Source organism: Rana temporaria, chromosome 3 (assembly GCF_905171775.1).
Source record: "Rana temporaria chromosome 3, aRanTem1.1, whole genome shotgun sequence".
NCBI classification, from domain to species: Eukaryota; Metazoa; Chordata; class Amphibia; order Anura; family Ranidae; genus Rana; species Rana temporaria.
In genome coordinates this window covers 203,616,764-203,637,321 of record NC_053491.1, presented here as the reverse complement: position 1 = coordinate 203,637,321, position 20,558 = coordinate 203,616,764, and the positions used below count along the sequence as shown (strand labels likewise).

The 20,558-nt window shown below is 43.1% G+C and overlaps 2 protein-coding genes across 5 annotated transcripts in view; both read right to left on the bottom strand.

The window, feature by feature from the left end:
* Positions 1 to 20,558, bottom strand: part of ATP2B1 (ATPase plasma membrane Ca2+ transporting 1) — a 236,509-nt gene that overhangs the window by 100,487 nt on the left and 115,464 nt on the right. For all 4 annotated transcript variants that reach the window (XM_040344148.1, XM_040344149.1, XM_040344150.1 and 1 more), the window contains 5 exons: positions 19,961 to 20,215; positions 19,755 to 19,880; positions 6,265 to 6,402; positions 2,733 to 2,771; positions 1,622 to 1,777 (listed from right to left, as the gene is read on the bottom strand). In XM_040344148.1, the coding sequence (XP_040200082.1) occupies positions 1,622 to 1,777; positions 2,733 to 2,771; positions 6,265 to 6,402; positions 19,755 to 19,880; positions 19,961 to 20,215 (714 nt within the window). The remainder of the gene's footprint in view (positions 1 to 1,621; positions 1,778 to 2,732; positions 2,772 to 6,264; positions 6,403 to 19,754; positions 19,881 to 19,960; positions 20,216 to 20,558) is intronic.
* On the bottom strand, positions 7,750 to 10,887 carry LOC120932052. The gene is made up of 2 exons (XM_040344147.1): positions 8,014 to 10,887; positions 7,750 to 7,847 (listed from the first exon to the last, which is right to left on the bottom strand). The coding sequence occupies exon 1, from the start codon at positions 10,874 to 10,876 to the stop codon at positions 8,018 to 8,020; it is 2,859 nt and encodes a 952-aa protein (XP_040200081.1). The 5' UTR covers positions 10,877 to 10,887; the 3' UTR covers positions 7,750 to 7,847; positions 8,014 to 8,017.

Genomic DNA, 20,558 nt, shown 5'->3' with positions numbered 1-20,558 from the left:
GGCACTGATCGAGCATAAATTTTCCAACAAGGTGCATGTATATTAAGTTCAATGGTAGGTCGATTTCTGTTCAACCAGTGGCCATGCATTGATAGAAATGTAGCCAGCCCATACTGAGCTGGCCGGATTACGACCCATGCAAGGCCTTCTTCCTTTAAGAATAACTTCAATATCTAGTTGCTCCACGCTTGAAATCTGCTGCTGTTACTCAGAATTAAGACAATCATTTCTTTACTGCTTATGGAAAAATCAAGTCATTCTCACAGACTGGAATTTGAAAACACTAAAGGCATCTTGGACCACATCCAAGAATCAATACAACATATATCTGATACTTCCACTCTCACACAAGGGGCAAACACGGATGTGCTCTTTAACAGACGCCCTTTCAACTTTGTACCTTACAATCATATCATAACAAGTAGGAATTCAACTAAGGGCCAAGATTTTGTTACCGCAATGTTACTGTAGAAAAGGCAACATACATGCAGCAACAACTCACAACTCGCATTCGGTGCTCTATAAGCATTTATTCCAATCCAAAATCTAGGAAGACCACAATGCACCAATGCAATACTGAAGAACTTAGGCAGCTATAACATACAAGCCCCCTGAGTGCATGTTCAGGTCGTCACATCAATGATAGAGAGTTACATAATCTGGTTGACGAGAATCCATGCAATGATTATAAAAAAAAAAAAAAAAAAAAAAAAAAAGTACATTTATCCTTTAGGCTCTGTTCACATCTTGGAGTTCTGAATCGCTGCAATTCTACCCGCGATTCAAAAAGGCAGCAAATCGCGGGATGCCCATGCATCCATCACTTCCAATGGCATCCCAATCAGGGTGCAATTTTGCTGTGATTCATCGGACGACAATCGTGGTAAAATTGCGCAAACAGAATCGCGAGGCGCCTGTCACCCAAAAGAAGAGCTTCTTTTGGGCAACAGGCATCCCCCGATTCTGTTTGAGGCAATTTTACTGTGATGGTCACCCGAGGAATGATGTGAACAGAGCCTTAAACAAGAAGTAACCAATGTTTAGCTCCCCTGGCAGAACTGCATATAGGCCTCTGTTGCATCCTGTGCACATTTCTACAACCAGAGAACCATGGTGCCCACGTGACAAAGGGATCACAGACTTCCAAATGAGGTGACAAAAGGTTTTTTAAAGATTTCCAAATGTAAAGACCCAAAAAAAAAGGGGGAAGAAACTCTGCAAGCACGGATGATACTTTCATATACTTCTGCTCTCTAAGCAACAGATCATGGCTTTGGCTACATTTATTATTTTTAGGTGATTTTTGTCAATACAATGCCAACAAAAAGTCCACCGTTCTGCATCTATGAAACACAGCTAATCCCTTAACTGACCATTCCCAAACAGGTCACAAAAAAATCACTTAAAAATGGTCATGGCTGTAAAACTGGGTAAAATGACCCTTACCAACATATATAATACATCTTCAAGATACATTCACAAATTTGGGTCAGTTTTTTAACTATGGCAGCCTTAACGAGCCATTAACCAAGATCCATGGTAAGAACAAGTGTGGTAATACAAGGTTATGTTCTCCCTTCAGAAGCCCCAAATGTTAAATGGTAATTATAAATATACATACCAGCTTTTCCGATCTGCACTGCCAATTTAGTAAGTTTGCCTTGCAAAACAGATTTTTCTTTCTTTGTCATATTTGTTTTCTTTTTGTCTTCTCCATCTCCGCCATCTTCACTCTTAAGAGGCTGCATTTCCATTGCTGCACCATCTTGAGCTTTTGCTGCAGATAAAATGATAATCATAAACCAATTAACACAGTTTTACACAAAGACAAAAGGTGCCTAAAATTTTAAGTTCAGATATATAGCTCACCACAATAAACAATATTTTTGTTACCAATGGTTGTGGTACACTACAGTGCACACAAGTCTGGGGCGCGCTTCCATAGTGCAATGGGGTGCAACTGATCAAATCGTACGAAGAGGTCTAATGTGGGCTGCTGTGCTTGTGTCAACACAACGCATAGGTGTGAAGGAGCCCTAAAAGGACGGACAGTCTTCACCATGGTACAGAGCACTGGGATGACTTTATAGCAGTTACCTTGCCTCAAATTTGAGAATTAAAAAAAAAAAAATGAGTGCACCTGTGGAATTTTTGTTAAAGTGGATATAAACCCAATTCGTGAAATTTGAGATGGGCACATATCTGCAGTATTTTGTTATCTTTATTTAAAGAGCCAAGTCCTGTAGCTCTCTTTTGAACTTTTCCTCTTATCAGACTGATAAGTCCTGACAAATTCTGGGACACAGATAAAAGCAGCCTGACATTTCCTGTCAGGAGAGGTTGCTATAAATAGATCAGGGAGCTTGCTATAAATAGAACAGGGAGCTGGCCCTGTTGCAAAACACCAGAGTCTTTGTCTATGATGAGAGAGGGGGTGTGTGCCTTTCCTCCAATCAGCAATGTTAGCCATCGTGGCTGTATGCCCAAACATCACACTCTTAACCAGGAAGAGAAAAATCCAAGACTATCTGAACTTTCTAAACATTTAATAAAATGTGAAGACAGCAGATATAAAATGTAAAACCTATGTAGGGATATTTAGTTCATCCCTGTGTATCTGAGGCTGTTCACTTCACTGGGTGTATGGAGGGTTTCCATTACTTTAAAAAGGTGTAGTTATTTAGTGCACTATTTTGAATTCAAACCAAACAAAAAAAAAAAATGATAAATACCTTTGTTTCGATTTTCAGCTGTGCCATCTTGTTTTTTGCCTGAAAAAAAAAAACACAAGTTTAGCTTACCATATAAATTGGATACGGTACAACCATTGTTTTTATTTTTAAAGTTTACGTTTCAAAACGGTTTTGCACCCAGAGATTGCCAGAGCTTTTGCTCTCGGTTAGTCAAAAGACAGCACAGCGGACACCATTTGCTTGTCAGATTTTTTTGTCTGCATCATGTAAGCTCTGGGAGCCGCATTTTGTGTGACCATGGCAGACCATTCATTTGAATGGTCTGTCGTGCCTCCTGAAAAGCAGGAATAAGGTCACTGCGGCATTTTAGAAATCGCAGCCAGCACAGGAACCACAAGTGCAGGGTGGTTACGATTTCCAGTGTGTGCGGCATGCCATTAGCTTTATGGGCACCCACACGCATCCAGTGTGCGTTTCTGTGCGGGTGGTTGTGGGAACAGGTGCAGACCCACAGCAGAAACCTCCCACACAAGTATGAACCTAGCCTTAAAAAATAAAGGTTGTCCAGTAATTAAAGATCTGCAAGCAGGCTTTATTTATATTTTTTAATTGCAGAAGAGACATTACCTAGGCAGTGTTTTTCAACTCCAGTCCTCAAGGCACACCAACAGGTCATGTTTTCAGGCTTTCCATTATTTTGCACAGGTGATTTGATCAGTTTCACTGCCTTAGTAATCACCACAGCCGTTTCATCTAAAGGAAATCCTGAAAACATGACCTGTTGGTGTGCCTTGAGGACTGGAGTTGAAAAACACTGACCTAGGGAATGCAAAAAATCCAAACACTTCTCTGGAGATGGGTCCCTTTAAAATTGCGTACGCCCAATTTGCTATGGTAGATCCTAAAAGATGATATACAGAGAGATACTAGTGCTTAGAGGGGCATTTTGTGCTGGAAAGCAGTCATGAATGTGACCGCTTCCCACACAGGGTTTATGATTGCTAGGATGCCGACTTCATACCATTCGATGATTCATCACTTGGGCAATTTAGTGGTTAAATATAAACAAAGGGCAAGGATGCTAGACATTACTCAAATATGACAATGTCCATATTTTGGCAATAGAAAGACACATGGAAGGTGGACCTGATGGGGAACTAGTCTCAGAGTCGCACATCAGGCTCCACGCACCAAACTTCACGCGCACCTACAGCGCTGTCATTACAAGCAAGACAGACCTGATGCAAAAGTGATCTGTTCCCCATCAAGTCCAACCCACCCTATTACAAAACTCCTAACTGTGCGATAGGCACAGTGACTGGGAAGGGAGATCAGAAATGTGGAGCTGCACTGAGGGTAGAGCGCCTAGTATGGACACTATGGCCCTAGCGCTACCACATTTGACAGGCAAATGTATCTGTCAGAATCCCAAACAATGCGGTGTGGCGATGCAAGGGCATTCTAAAGAGCATCTAAAAACACTATTTTTTTTCCTTTAAAAAGAGGAGCTCCAAATTCTTTCCAGGTCACAGCTCATGCGCATTTCTTTTTTGATTACATTTCTCACACAATTCTCCCATCATTAATTAGAAATTCATTGGTTTTTCAATTTCCAACATGACCGATCAAATTCGATAGCCCCACTAATGATTTGAATAATTGGTAGATTTTCAAAAGGTGGGATTTAAAAAAAAAAAAACTCAGGATTTAATATGTGTATGGCTAGCCTTAAAGTAAAGTGACCACTTTGGAGGGCATTTTTGTATATTAATTCAATAAGTTAATATCTGCACATCTCAGACCAGAAAACTGTTACTACACAATCATATAGATGTGGGTGCTTACTCATAACACATGTCCTTTTGTAGAGCCTCTGGCTAGTTTCAATAAGCATTTGGATCATACAAGCAAGCACCATGGACAAAGTATATCTAAAGGCCAAACTTTGTTTTAGTTTTGGATAGAGTGGAGAGGAATTAGAGCCCATGTCAGGTTTTACTGCTGTCTGTGCCCCCCATTATGGAGATTCACCCTCTATATATATGATTTTTCCCTTGTAACAGCAGGATTTGATTTACAGAAAACTTCTATTGTCAAAAGGAGTAAATGTGGGTAATCAAATTTGATAACATGTTATCTGCATAAAGCGTTATAGGTTCTTCTCAGTTGAGCGTTTCAATAAAATGTAAAAAAAAAAAATGTACTAGGCACATTGTCCTGTGGAGTGTTGTCTAAAGTCATGTAACAAATTCTGGAGAAAACTTGCAAAGAAATTGTTTTAACAGATTCTAGAACAGTCTGGTTTGGTACCATCTGTCCAAAAAATGGATAAATGTGTGCCCACTCAGAACCAATTACTTTTTTTAATAGATAACAAGCTAAATCACAATCATTCTTAATATGATCCACAGTCAAGAATCTAACATAGAAGGCATCTGTCATGTAATGCTCTCAAATGTTAAGTCACTTATCACCATGGCAACATTCTAGTGCCAAAAGCACACTCTGTAGGACTTTAAAAAAAAAAAAAAAAAGTCAACATTCCTCATATACTACTAAGAGACCTTTCATGGGAAACTAGATCTGCATGCATTGCATATCTGAAGTACGGTAGTCGCTGTATTACCAGTACCCACTGTGTATTTTAAAGAACTGACATTTGTTCTTAGATTGTACATGGCCAATTCTCAGAAGATGAAAACATCTATTCTGTTGCGGCCAGCTTTGAACCACAACTAGGTCCTGTTCTCACCTGATGTGGTGGGGTAAAATACCTTGTTGTGGTGTGCACTGAAAATGTAGTACTTTTCAGTGAAACGGGTTGCAACGCAAACCACATCGCAACACCGCCGTGAACAGACATTATGAAATCGGCATCACTAAAAGTTCTGTAAAATAAAATAAAAAAGTCAACTCTGATGCTACGTGTGTTGATTATGGCTCACTGGTGTGAATGGATTGTTAATTTCCAAACAAAATATTCATATCTAAATAAACCGTTCTGCCTGGATGAGATGGAGGGGGCGTGATGGTCACGATTGCTACCTTTAATTTGAGAACGCTTTGAAATCACTGAAATTCTGCAAAAAATGTTAAGTAAGCAGCAGGGAATCCACTCAGTGTGGGACTCAGTGGATAGTGAAGATCAGTGTAGTCATGGTGCTTACTTTTGCACCTTTCAGGGGGATTGATCCAGTATGGTATATGCACAATTACTGTGGTCTAACGCAGTGTTTCGCAACTCCAGTCCTCAGGGCGCACCAACAGGTCATGTTTTCAGGATTTCCCTCAGATGAAACTGCTGTGGTAATTACTAAGGCAGTGAAACTGATAAAATCACCTGTGCAAAATAATGGAAAGACTGAAAACAAGACCTGTTGGTGCGCCTTGAGGACTGGAGTTGAGAAACACTGGTCTAACATCTTGAGTTTTTGTTGCCAAACACAATCCTAACTGAAAAGTGCAACAATGAAATGATGATCCTGAAGAAGAAAAAATGTCACATCAGTAGAATCATAATTAAAAGTGCCAATTTTGTTGAAATACTTTTAAAATTACTTTAGAAACATACTTTTCTTTTCCTTTTTTTCTTTTTCTTTCTCTTCTTCATGTTCTCCAGCTCCAAGTAAAGTAAAAATAATTCCAGTTTGGGAATTCACTCCAATTGCAGTGACAACCATTTTTCCCGAGCCCTCCATAACATGCGTTCCTATGAAAAAATCACATAAGCAACACATTAAACGTGAAAGTTCAAATTTGCTTAAAGGATCAGTAAAGGAAAACTTTTTTTGGCTGAAATGGCTGTTTACAGGGTATAGAGACATAATAGTTAACTGATTCCTTTTAAAAATGATTAAAAATTGATAAAAATCAATCATATAATGTGCCTGCAGTTTCACTTTCGTTTTGAATCTAGTTTCATGTTTCTGTGAAGTACATAGAGACACAGAACAAAAACAAACAAACACAGGTCAGTGTTTGTTTTTAAAATGAATCGGATTGGTTCTGAGGGTTTTTAGACACACAGTAAACACACCTTCTTGATCAGGGACCACAGAGAGAAGCTCCAATGAGTTTTTCATAAGGAAACAGACAAGCAGGAATTGTGGAGATCAGAGAAGGATTACAGCAACTTCAAAGCAAAAAACGAACAATGAGGACATGAAACCAGTATTGCAGTAAGGTAAAGGAAGCTATTAGGCTAAAAAAAAAAAAAAAATCCTTTAGTGACCCTTTAAGTTTCACTCTGGATAAAACGATCGTTATGGGCAATACTGACGAAATCTGAACAAGGGAACTTCACAGCAGTTAGGCAGTAGTGAGTTAGGCAGTAACTCTTAAGTACAAAAGTAAGAAAGTTATATAGCTTACTTTAATTCCCTCCTTTACTGAAATATTTAGTGTGGAAATGCATTTCATGGAGTATAGCCCAGGACACCAGCTTCTCTTAAGCTGGCAACAGAGGGATCAAAATTTGGCTCAGTTTATCAGGAACCAAATATATATATATTTTTTTCAATGTTTGGCTGTTCCCATTCGAAGGGAGTTGACCTAGTGATCAACGCCTCTCAATTGGGAGGGTTGGAAAATGTGTGATCAGCGCACACAGCCCATTATTGGCTGCAGCATTGAACAGTGTATTCTGGCTGCAGAGAAGTCCCACTGTCAGAATACAGTAGAGCAGCAAGGAGGATTTATTCATCCACCTTGAATGTGTGGATCGGGGAAATCGGTTTTGGAGTTTTGACCAGCTTAAACCATTATGACTGGGTAATATGCAGCTAGCTTCAGGTAATTGGACACAAAATAAATAAATAAATATATATATATATATATATATATATATATATATATTCTACACACACACACACACACACACACACGGGAAATTTCCCTAGGATGCTTGGGAGCAGGACAGGAGAATAATAACCTAATTGAGGTGAAAAGCAAAGGCCTTTGTGGGGAGAGGGGGAACAAAAAAAAAAAAAAAAGCTGAGTTAGGCTTACCGGTAACTCCTTTTCTGAGAGTCTTCCAGGACAGCCCATGAGACCTAGGGCTCCTCCTACCAGGACAGGAAACACGTTAACCCCCACCAGATAAAAGGGCGGTCCTCCAGGCCCCATGCCAGTCTTCTCGAGAACCGTAGGACTACCCTGAAAAACATATGCATTAATAACACATAACTTCCATACAACAAAACCGGGTGGGAATCCGGCTGTCCTGGAAGACTCTCAGAAAAGGAGTTACCGGTAAGCCTAACTCAGCTTTTCTCTCAAGCGTCTTCCAGGACAGCCCATGAGACGATGAGCCAGAACTTACCAGTCTAGGGTGGGACAACTGCCTGAAGGACCTTTCGACCAAACGCCTGTTCTTGAGCGGATAGCAGATCCAGGCGATAATGTTTAATAAAGGTCGAATAACTGGACCATGTGGCAGCTTTACAGATTTGTTCTGGTGAAGCACCAGCCCTCTCAGCCCAAGATGCAGCCAAAGCTCTTGTTGAATGTGCTGTAACAAAAGGTGTAGGAACTTCTCTGATTTTATAGGATTCTGAGATGGCCTGCTTAATCCATCTAGCCAATGTGGCTTTAGATGCACCTTTACCTTTGTGTGTACCTGAAAAAAGGACAAATAAAGCGTCTGTCTTCCTGAAGACCTTGGTGACCTCCAAATATGCAAGAAGGGTTCTTCTTACATCTAAAAAACTAAATTTCTTTTCCTGATCACCCTGTGGTGAACTACAAAAGGATGGCAGTACAATGTCTTGTGATCTGTGAAATGTACTAGCTACCTTAGGCAAAAAACCTGGATCAGTTTTCAATACAACTCGATCCTCAAAAATCGTGAGGAAAGGCTCCCTTACTGATAAGGCCTGTAACTCGCTTACTCTACGAGCTGAGGTAATAGCTACTAAAAAAATAGTTTTTAAGGTAAGTAATTTAACAGAAATATCCTCCAAAGGCTCAAAGGGAAACTCTACCAGAGTTTGAAGTACCAGGGACAGGTCCCAAGTTGGACAACTTCTTACCACTACTGGCCTGGCCCTTGAAATGGATTTAAAGAATCTAGCTACCATGGGATTTTCCAAAAGAGAAAACTGGAGGAAAACGCCGATAGCTGCCGCCTGTACCTTTAAGGTACTAACTGAAAGACCCTTGTCGACACCCTCTTGAAAAAATTCCAAAATAGAAGGAACATCATGCGTTGATCTTTGGTTTTCAGACAACCATGAATTAAACTTTTTCCAAACCTTGGAATAGATGGCTCTAGTGACTGGTTTTCTGCAATTTACCAAGGTTCTAATCACCTTGTCAGAAAACCCCTGAGCCTTCAGTATCTTCTCTTCAGATACCAAGCTGTCAAGCTTAATGAAACCACCTGTGGGTGTGACACTGGACCCTGCGACAGCAAGTCCTCTCTGTTCTGAAGTCTCAGTGGAGGCTCCGAGACCAGAGACTGTAGCAGGGAAAACCATGGCCTCTTGGGCCAGAAGGGGGCGATCAGAATAAGATCTGTTTCTTCTAGGAGAAACTTCCGGAGCACTTCCGGAATGAGTCTGATTGGCGGAAATGCGTAGCAGAGGTTGAAGGGCCACGGATTCGCCAGGGCATCTATCCCCAGTGATCGATCCTCTGGGTTTAGAGAAAAGAACTCCTCTGTTTTGCGGTTGTCCTGATTTGCGAACAGATCCGCTTCGGGACAACCCCATTTGTTGGTGATCTCCAAAAAGACTTCTGGATGAAGTGACCAATTGTCTCGCTCCACCCTGTGGCGACTGAGGTAGTCTGCCAAACTGTTTTGCGTCCCCTTCAGGTGCACTGCTGAAATTGAGCCTAGATTTACTTCTGCCCAAGACAAAATGTTTTGTGCGATTCCTTGAAGAATTCGACTCCTCGTGCCTCCTTGTTTGTTGAGGTACGCCACTGTCGCAATGTTGTCTGACAGGATCTGGAGATTGTGACCCCTGACCTCCGATTGAAAAGCTTGCAGGGCTCTTTGCACCGCTAGCAGCTCCCTCTGGTTCGATGAGGCTCTTGCTTCCTTCAAGGACCATTTCCCCTGTGCGACCTGGTCTTTGAGGTGGGCTCCCCACCCCCAGGCACTTGCGTCCGTCGTGATCCTCTTGGATATCGAGATGGACCAAGGCAGGCCTTTTGTTAGGTGCAGATTTTTCCTCCACCACCACAAACTTCTCTTTACCTTGGTCGGTAACCAAACTTTTGACTCTAGGGACCTGGCGTCCCCGTCCCAATTTTCCAGAAGGAATCTCTGCAATGGTCTCTGATGGAACCTTGCCCATGGTACCGCAGGGAAACACGAGGTCATGAGACCTACCGTCCTTGAAATTTCCCTCAGTGAAACCAACTGATTGGTCTGTAAGGCTGACACTGCTTGCACCATCTTGGAGACCTTCTCTTCTGGGAGAAAAACTTTTTGGACTACTGAGCAAAAGTCGTAACCCAGGTACTTCACCTTCTGGGCTGGATCTAGGGAAGACTTTTCCCTGTTTATCAACCAGCCCAGGGATTGAAGGAAGTCGAGTACAGTCTGAAGATCTGCTAGTAATTTCTGGCGGGACTCTGCCACTATTAATAGATCGTCCAGGTAAGGGATGATAGTTATCGCCTTTAATCTTAGTGGCGCCAGCGCTTCCCCCAATACCTTTGTGAAGATACGAGGGGAAGAGGACAGACCGAAGGGGAGGGCCTGAAACTGGAAGTGCCTGATTTCCGATCCCATCTTTACTGCTATTCTCAGGAATCTCTGGAAAGCCGGATGGATCGGGACATGTAGGTAAGCATCCCTGAGGTCCAACGTGGCCATAAAACAGTTTGGGTAAAGCAGATTCTTGATAGAGAAGACTGTCTCCATCCTGAAGTGTTTGTATCGGATCGATTGATTTAGAGACCGAAGATTCAGAATAAGCCGATACTTTCCTGACGGCTTTCTGATGACAAAAATGTGGGAATAAAACCCTTTGTTCTGATCTGACCGAGGAACCGGAATCAGGACCTTCTGGTCTAACAACTCTCCTACTTGGAGACCCAGAGCTCTTGCTTTCTCCCGATCTTTGGGAGGAGATGTGATCAAGAGTCGTTCTGGTGGCCGACAGGAAAACTCTAGCCTGTATCCATTTGCCACCAGATCCAGAATGAAGGGACTTGAGGTGACGGTTGCCCATTGTGGGAGAAAGGCCCTCAGTCTTCCCTCCACTGGCAGATGTTGGTCATTGTGGCTTGGCGGGCTGCTGAGGTGTGTTAAACAACACACCTCCTCTCCCTTTGCCTTTGTACCCGGACCAATGTTTTTTGGGCCTATTGTCCTTTTCTTTAGGACCTTGTTGCCATGGCAAGCCTTTATTTTGGCCACGAAAAAACTTTCTTCCCGTCTGCTTTTTCTTTTCTGGAAAGGCCTTTTTCCTATCGGCCGTACGTTCCAGTGCCTCCTGCAAACCTGGGCCAAAAAGATGATCCCCGTTTAGGGGAAGCCCACATAATCGTAATTTAGATGCTGCATCCCCAGACCATGTTTTAAGCCAAATGCTTCTTCTGGCTGAGTTCACTAAAGCTGAAGTTCTGGCTGTCATTCTTACTGATTCCGCAGATGAATCTGCCAGAAAACCCACAGCACTAAAAAGGAGAGGAAAGGATTTTAAAATCTCTTCCCTAGAAGTACCCGCTAAAAGATGGGTTTGGATTTGTGTAAGCCATTCCTCCAGATTTCTGGCTACACAAGTAGAGGCCAGAGCTGGTTTGAGATTCCCCATAGCTGAATCCCAAGCTCTATGAAGAAGGACATCACATTTTTTGTCCATAGGATCCTTTAGCGTACCCATGTCATCAAACGCCAGGTCCGAATTTTTTGAAACTTTTGAAAGAGGAGCATCTAACTTTGGGTTCTTATTCCACGGTAGCGCTGCATCCTCATCAAATGGAAACCTTCTTTTTAGGTTACCGGAAAAGAAAGGTTTTCTCTCTGGACTCTCCCACTCCAGTTTGATCGTATTAAGGAGGGAATCGTGCACTGGAAAGTTTTTACTTTTCTTTTTGTGCAAACCTTTGTACATAAGGTCACGCTTAGACATTTGTACCTCCTCCTCCTCCATTTCAAGGGTGGTATAGATGGCTTTTAACAAATTATCCACATCTTCCAGAGACAATTTGAACCTTGAGCCTTTAGAGGATACTCTATCCTTGGGCTCTGTATCTGACCCTGAGTCTTCCTGAGAAGAATGGGTAGATTTGGCTTCAGCCTCAGAGTCTTCACTCTCTACGCTCACCTGCGGGGTGCTAACCACTGAAGCCTTTCTTTTTGAAGATGTACCCTGTTGGGGAACCTGCATTTTGTCAATCAACTCCCTAAATGAGCCAAAGGTAGAAGCAAGCTCATCCCTGACCGAAGTCAACATTTTTTGACATGAGGTCACTGGGTCATCCTTCACTAAACCATCTATACAAGTGCGGCAAACTGGTTTTCCCCAAGTGGAACTCAGTTTGTTACCGCACACCGCACATTTTCTCTTATGTGGCTGTGATTGGGCTTTGTCCTGAGTCTTGGCCTGAAAGACACAAATTAAATGACCCCATAAGTAACCCAAGCCACAAAAAAAAATACTCCATCACCACGTGCAGGAGAAGAAAATGTGTCCCCCAACACCTAATCCTATGATTGGGAGGGGGGGGGTAAAAACCTTCACCAGGATAGCAAGAAAAAGTGACCATAAAAAACACTTGCAGCTTACCTGAGAGGTGCTGGTGTTGGGGACTGCATCCGTTGCCTGAGCGATTATCGCAGGATTGTCCATGCCGTCCGTCTGGTAGTCCTACAGCCTGTGCTGTCTTTACCAGAAATCACCAGCAGCCATTAGCCCCCGTTTCGCGCCGTTTTATGGAGACAGGAACCATGTCTCCGGCGCCCGAGGATGACGTCATGCGACCCGGAAGTGACCCTCGCCGGATCTTCCTGTAGCCAGCTTGAAGCGCAGAGGCTCCGCCCCTACCAGCGCTAGTGAGCTCCACGTTTCCCAGCACGAATCAGCCATGCTGTGTGCGGGAAACACTCTCACCAACATACAGCCTGTGCTGCGAACAGCGCAAGGGACCCGACGCCATCCCGGTCCTGGCCCTCTCCAGGCACAAAGAAGCAAGGGCAGCAGCAAAAACTTCCCCATGGAAAAAACTGCTAATGGCAAGGAGGTTAGTCAAAATATATACATACCCCTTTGAACGGTCATTAGAGCCCCTGCCCATGAGACCTAGGGGACCAGGTTCCTGAAACATGTTACCCCCCATCCGGAGGAAACACTAATACTGGCATGGGGCCTGGAGGACCGCCCTTTTATCTGGTGGGGGTTAACGTGTTTCCTGTCCTGGTAGGAGGAGCCCTAGGTCTCATGGGCTGTCCTGGAAGACGCTTGAGAGAAAAAACTTTGTGCAACACCAAGAAGGGTCCCTTACAATATAAGCCTCACCTTGCAGATGTGATTGCAACAAGAATAACCACCTTATGGGTATGGCCAGACACAGAAATATCCAATAAATGTAAAGTGTGGCTTCTGCAGAGTCAAGAGAACCACACTGGAGTCTCAAGGGGACATAGGAAATCTGACAAAAAAGAGGCATGTGGGCTGTACCCTGAACAAAAGCCTTCACTAGAGAATAGGAAAGCAGAGGTCTCTGAAACCAAAATGTGCAATGACAGTCTGTTTACCCTAGGATGTTAGAATGTTGATTTGCAATGTCCTGGAGAGCCACTGGGCATTTGACACAGCCTTAAAAAAAAAAAAACACAACCATGAGACAATACCCTCATGGAGGCAAAAACAAAGCTTCTTTTGTGCCAAGACTTAAGAGGAAAGGGGCAGAAAGTAATTTGATAGAGTGGTGTATAGAGTCAAGCCCAGATACTCCCATCGAATCAGAGGGACCAGTGGGATCCCCCTGAAGCTCAGCAGAATTTGTAACTTCTGATGGATGTCAGAGGTCATTGACTGGAAAGACTAGCTCTTCAGCAGATGAATGTCTGGGTACCCCACTACATGGAACCCTCAACCGTGAAGCAGAGCCAAAATTGAGGCAGGCACCATGAAGAAAATCTGATGGACAAGCCAAATGGGGGGGGGGGTATACAAATTGGTAATGTTGGCCGTTCCCTGCAAACATTGACGGTGTTGCTGAAAAGTGGATACGTGCAGATAAGCATCCCTTATATCTGTGGATAATATCTGTACCATCGCCGCGTAGTTCATTCACAGAACTCAAAAATGTGGAAAAAAAAGTGTATTAACACGTCCTCCTGTTCATCATTGGTGTGTGCTACACGCGACAAATCCTTCACAAAAAGGGTTCAGCGAACCACCACCTCTGTAAAAAGTGCCCGCTCACCTCATTCATCAGACCTAATATAGTGTCTGATCAGCCTTATCCACTTCTCCTCTAGATATCGTATTACTCCTCCTCCTGGATACAATCCTGAGCGGCCACAGTTTACACATCCTCCATATAGTTACAATGAAATAAGGGGGGGGGGACCATAATGCTCTGTTTACCATTTATTCACAAAAACAGGATAAAAACTAACTTGCAAACTTTAAAAAACAGGCAGAGCAAATCTTCAGCTCACCGCTGATGCTGGAATATTGATATTGAAAAGTCTTGGGTTAGGCCCTTCCCAACTACAGTATACGCGTTATCCCCTATTGGGCTTCATCAGTAGGCCTGCGGATGAAGCACAATAGGAAGGCATAATGCGTATAGGTGGGAGGAGAAATCTCAGATATTCCAGCATTAACGGTGAGCAGAGGATTTGAACTGCCTGTTTTTAAAGTTGGTAAGTGAGATTTTATCCCTGTTTTTTTTAGAATAAATGGTATACAGAGAGCACTATGGTTCTCCCCCTTTTTATTTCATGGTAACTATATGGAGAATAAGTAAACTGACCACTCAGGATTGTATCCAGGAGGAGGAGAAATACAGTGATATGTAGAGGAGTGGATAAGGCTCATTAGGCCTCCAGAGGCAGGTCTGGCATTTTTCATGGGAAAATTCTGAAACCACAGAAACAAGATGGTGATCTTTAGATGCAAAACTAGCCAGGCTTCTCTATTTAGCTTTGGGGTCTGTAAAGTCACAAAGCCATCTCCCCTGGTATGGGGAAATGGTCCTCGAGGCAAGAGCTTCTGGACAACATTTGAGACCTGAGTGCAAAACCAATTTGTAGCACTGGGAAACAATACACTGGACCTGCAGAGATCTGTTGGGATGAGGCCAACAGACACCCCCCACTCCAAGAAGTTGGCCGTCCCATCACTGAAGTGATGTCGGCACCAAACATCACTGATTCCGATTGGCCATGTCTTACAATTGACAGAGGGATAAAACTCTTAAACCTCATGCATAGAAGACCTTCTTGAAGAGGCATGGGCCTCTTATGAGGGGAGGAGAATACGCTTGTCCTCTGATCTCCTTGTTGTGCTTATGCAGGGAGATACCACAAAAAGGGTAACCGCTAGAGGGGTTTCTTGCATGGAAGCTCAGTCAACCTGCATTTAAGCCAGGGAATTCTGCTTGGGTGGATAGAGACTGTGGCAGAGTCCATCGGCCAAGACATTCAGGCAGTAGCACAAGACTGATGCACAAGAAGTACGCTAGGGTCACGGGCCATGCGTTTAGACCGCAAAGGCCTGGCAGACTGCCCAAGTTGCAACAGAGGGATAATATATGGCAGAGCCTGACAAGGTACAGAGAGCTATTATCTCATATCCATTGGGTCCTTGAACACTGGACTATCCCCCGTGGGGGCAATGGAGGATCTTATTAGAGCAGATTAAAGAATTCACCACAGAAAACGCATACTTATAGAAGTAAACCCCTCTCAATAAGGTACCGTTCGATTTAAAGGAATTTATGTTGCCCCAATGCTGGCCATTTTTGGGTGACCAGATGTTGGCTGCTCCAGCGCTAAAGCTGGGTAACACATGGGCCGAAAATAAGCTGAAAACAGTCGATTCAGCAGGAACTTTCGGTCCGTGTGTACAGCTCCTTATCCAACAGAAGTCGGTCTCACTGGGCAATCTCCCCATCACAATACAATAGCTCAGCAGGGAGATCTCTGCACTAACATTGGAAGTGTTAGTACGATCTATTTTTTTATTATTTTCAGTCCGCTAAATTGAACGTGAAAAAAAAAACAAAAAAACACACTTTTCATATGTACTCAGCATAAGCAAGAGCAAACAGTGTCAACAAGGGAAGCTATGGGTGAAATCTCAACAGTAGGGTTATCCTGATTTGATGCCTCAGAGTGCAAAAGATCCACCACCTCAATAGCTACACCCTCCTCAGGGAGACCATGTCTGGCTCAAGGACAAAATCAAAGAGCAAGGAGGGGAGGCTTATGGGGCCACAGCTGTGGCTGCTGTCTACAAGGCCAGAAAGTCTGCTCATTAAATCTTATGTTGCTGAAAATTCTTCGCCAGATAGGAAAGTCGGCTGGAAGACCACCCAAATGACCGAACGAGAAAGGCAGAGAATCAGGAGAAAGGGTACTAGGGTCTCGTACTGAACTACAAATTCCAACTGGAATAAAGGAAAAAAAAAATTCTTCCAATTTTAAAAGTTGGAATGTTATTAAATCTGGGGTCTGCTGCAAAAAAAATTTAAAATATGGTAATTGTTCAGTAGCTTGCCTGTGCCCTCTGCGGACGTGAATGTTCAGAGGGCTGCCACCCCAACTCACCAATCATATGCAGGAATTAGGGCAACACCACCTTCTTGGCTTTTCCCTCCACAACAGGCATACACTCATGGGTATTTAGGGATAAGGCTCTGCAGAAGGTAGAATAAGGCCCTGGACCTGCAAAGCATTCTGTGGCTACTGAATGATAGCATATAGCAGGATCCAGTGCATGGTAGCAACATTACAGGCCGGTCCCCGACTTCTGTTCAACAGGGTCCAGGTACAGAGTCAACTGAGCCAAACTTGCATGAAAAGTCAGTGACTATGGTGCAGCAGTTAGCTTAAGAATCAGCTTTGAATACACAGAAAAAAAAATACCTCCCTTTAAGAAGGCAAGCTTCTCAGTGGAATAAAGCAGAGGAAAACACTAGCAAATAAAAAAAACTAAAGCTAGCTGGGAGAGATTATATGGACTGCTTTTTTTTTGCCAGTGTCCAATCACCTGTAGCGGTATATAACCCAGTCATGAGGATTGAAAGAAGCCTGTCTCCTGTACTGCATGATCAGGAAAAGCTATTTGGAAGCAACATATATGAAGGTAAATTGCACTTACTGGTCTTTAGAGGTATTGAGTGAACCAGGGCCTCACAGATGCTACCTGAGAAAGTTATGTCACCAGTGCCTTTTCTCTGGGGACCTCAAAGTGCGAGATGTAGAAAAATAAAAAAAATGAATGGCTTTTCTCCTGATATTTCATGAAACCAAGAAATCTCAGGGGTAAAAAAGCCCATTCATTTTTATTTTTAATATACACAGATCTGGTGCAGAAGTCATTGCTGGGCCAGAACATGGAACCAAGAAGATGGAGCCGGCCACCAATGGCGATTTCTTCAATAATCATGAGCACTGCCAACTGATGAATTAATTAATACACATAAGCAGCAGACTAGGTCCTGGGTACTGTGTGCTAAGGGTTCAATTTTTATGAGCTGGGGACTGAACACGAAGGAGAACTCCGTTTTAAAGAATACAGGTTAATGCATTTGGGCAGAGGACTTGGTGTCGAGGACTGGGTGCTTAGTGGGGTTAATGTACATGAACAGAGGACTTGGTGCTTAGGGGTTAATATACATGGGCAGAGGACTTGGTGCTTTGGGGCCCATGTACATGGGCAGAGAACTTGGTGCCGAGGACTGGGTACTTGGTGGGTTAATGCACATGGGATAGGGCGCTTAGGGATCATCACATAAACCAATCAATCAACCATAACTTTTTAATCACCCACCCCCTTTTGGCAAAAAATAAATAAAAAAAAAGTACACTTGCCTGGCCAAGGACCCAGTGTCGTCCTCCCCCGGGGCAGTTCACCAGTCTTTGGGTCCCTGGTGCTATTAGGTTTAACCACTTCCTGCCCAGCCTATAGCAAAATGACAGCGGGGCGGTGGTTTAGTCATCCTGACTGGGCATCATACGACGTCCTGTCAGGGTGCGTTGATCGCATGGCCGCTCAACGGCAAGATCTGTCACCAGCCGTGTCCACGGAACACAGGCGATGATCGATCCAAGTATCGGCTTGCTACCGGTACCATGTGACCACGTGATGAATCACAGCCTATCACATGACAGGTGTACACAATGGATGACTTCCTTTCAAGCCATCCAATGTGCACAAATGTGTTGCTAGCTGTGATTCATCCACTTGTTACACTTGTATACACCCTGGGACACAGACGACACTCCCGTTCAGCCGCCTGACGTTCCCTAGAGACCTTATACGGTTGCTAAGCCGGGGGGAATTGCTCCATTGAGTACTCATTGTGCAGGGTGTATATTCCTGCTGGCTGGCTGTTGCGATATCTGTTGTCCCAGTGGGCCCCAGGACCATCTATTTTAGTGGAACACAGCTGTTGTGCGATTCCCTCTGTGATGCCTTATTCAAGTCTGCAATTTATATTTTGACCGTATGGTCACTAAAAGATCCTTTTTGAAAATCTATGGACAAGCTCTTTAATGATCTTGTGACATTTTTTGCTACATACGCCTTATGGATGCATCCACTGAAGGACCATCTGTCATATAACTGTTTGTTCTCTGTCATTCACGAAATCCTTGTATTCGTCCTGAAGAAGCCCCACGGCGAAACGTACGTTGGCGACTTCTGAGGATTGTGCTTACAGTGGTCAATTGTTGTAAATTATTGTGTATTATTATGTATCTTTTTTGTAAAATTAAACTTTAATTTTTAATATACTTCCTTGGCCTGAAAGTCTGACCATCAATACCTACTTGTAGCTGTTTCCTCTTCACTTGATTACATGGTACAGACAGGGCCAATCACAAAAGACTGAGTGAGCCCATTCAGTAAAATGCTTGCTTATAGCAATGTAATAAAGTGGTGATTAAATACCACCGATAGAAGGTTCTATTTGTGTGAACAAAATTATAAATTTAATCTGGGTACAGTGCTGCATGATCGTCAAAGTGCGACAGTATTGAAAGCTGAAAATTGGCCTGGGCAGGAGGGGGTAAAAGTGTCCAGTATTGAAGTGGTTAATGAGGGAAGCCGGCTGAGACATCACAGCTGGCTTTTTAAAACGTATGCGCGAGTTGCACTTCGCTTTGTAAATGGACCCACAGACATGTCACAGGTCCCAAAGGGTTGTAGGCAAGAAGAGGGGGAGAACTTGCAGTCCAATTGTCTGGGAGGTCAGGGTAGAAGTGGGTACCTGCTAAAACTAGGTACCTGCCCCCTAAAAACAGGTGAAACATGTTCCCAAAGGAGAACTCCTCTATTAACATTCATTCTAGGGAAGCTGATCATGGCAGGGTTAATGTGTGTACACTGCAGACTGATTACTGAAGTGGTAAAGCTCATGCTCTACTGGTGTAAAACCTGGCTAGAAAATTGTGAGCATTGGAGGGCCGACCTCACTGCTGACCATTGATACTGGTAGTTGAGGCATGTGTGCTGGGAGCACATATTCACTTATGGAGTTTGGGGGTAGGGGGGGCATTTGATGTTGGAGGTTCAAAATTCATAATGAAGCCCAGTTGAGCTTTAGACTATTATCAGCTATGTCTGGGCTATGTACTAACCAATGTATGCAAAAAGGACAGACACTGGTCAACATGCAGTTTGTGTGGTGGAGAGTGGATACCTGTCAGCGAAAATTCTTTAGAGGGGACACTGGAGATTGTGTATGCTGTGTAAGGGATCCCACTGTGTATAGACCAATCAGTGTGCTGGATATGGATAAAGTGAAAGCAGCATTTTAACATCATAATCCATTATATAAAATACGAATATGTTTTTATTACTACGAGAGATCTTTAAAATCCAGAATGAGCATTCATTTATGGAACAAATGGTAAAGGATACCAACCAGAAAGCAGTAGAGGGTCTTTTTCCAGATTTTTCTTAACATGATCAGATTCTCCAGTTAATGAACTTTCGTCAATTTTAAGATCATTTCCCTGAATTAGTACACCATCAGCAGGCAACAGATCACCTAAAACAAAAAGGACCATCTGTCAAGATCTAGACAAACAATAAGTTTCCACGATCAAGATCATGATGCAAAATATTTACCATATTTTATTTGTGCAATGTCTCCAACAACTATATCAGCCACTGGAATTTGGATAACTTGGCCTCCACGGACAACTGTAAATTTTTGCTCTTGTTCAATTCGGTTCTGCAACCCTCGGAATTGTTTCTCTTTACTCCAGTCATTAAAAGCGGTTACTAACACCACACATACAACAGATAGAAGGATAGCAGCTCCTTCAATCCAGCCTGCCTCCCCTTCCTCCTCTTCACCAGTGCCAGTGGCTTCTCCACACACTGCAAAATGAAAAATATATAAAATGTTAAACATGGGTGAGATTTAAAGAAAAGAAAAATACTCGGTTTGCACAATTTTAACATAATCCAAGAGCAGAAAGTTATCCACATATTGTAATGAAACAAATGTACGTATGTACAGGCAAAACATGTTTTAATAGTTTGCTGTCAGTAATGCCTGAAGACTGATAGCTATTCACCAGAACAAGAAAAGAGGAAAAGTCTTTCCAACGGGGACCTTTGCTCTGGTTACAACTGTGCCTTGTGTTTTGTAGGCATTCAGGGCCACAAGTCCTCTAGGGCCGAAACAACTAATCGATTAATCGACAACTAATTGATTATG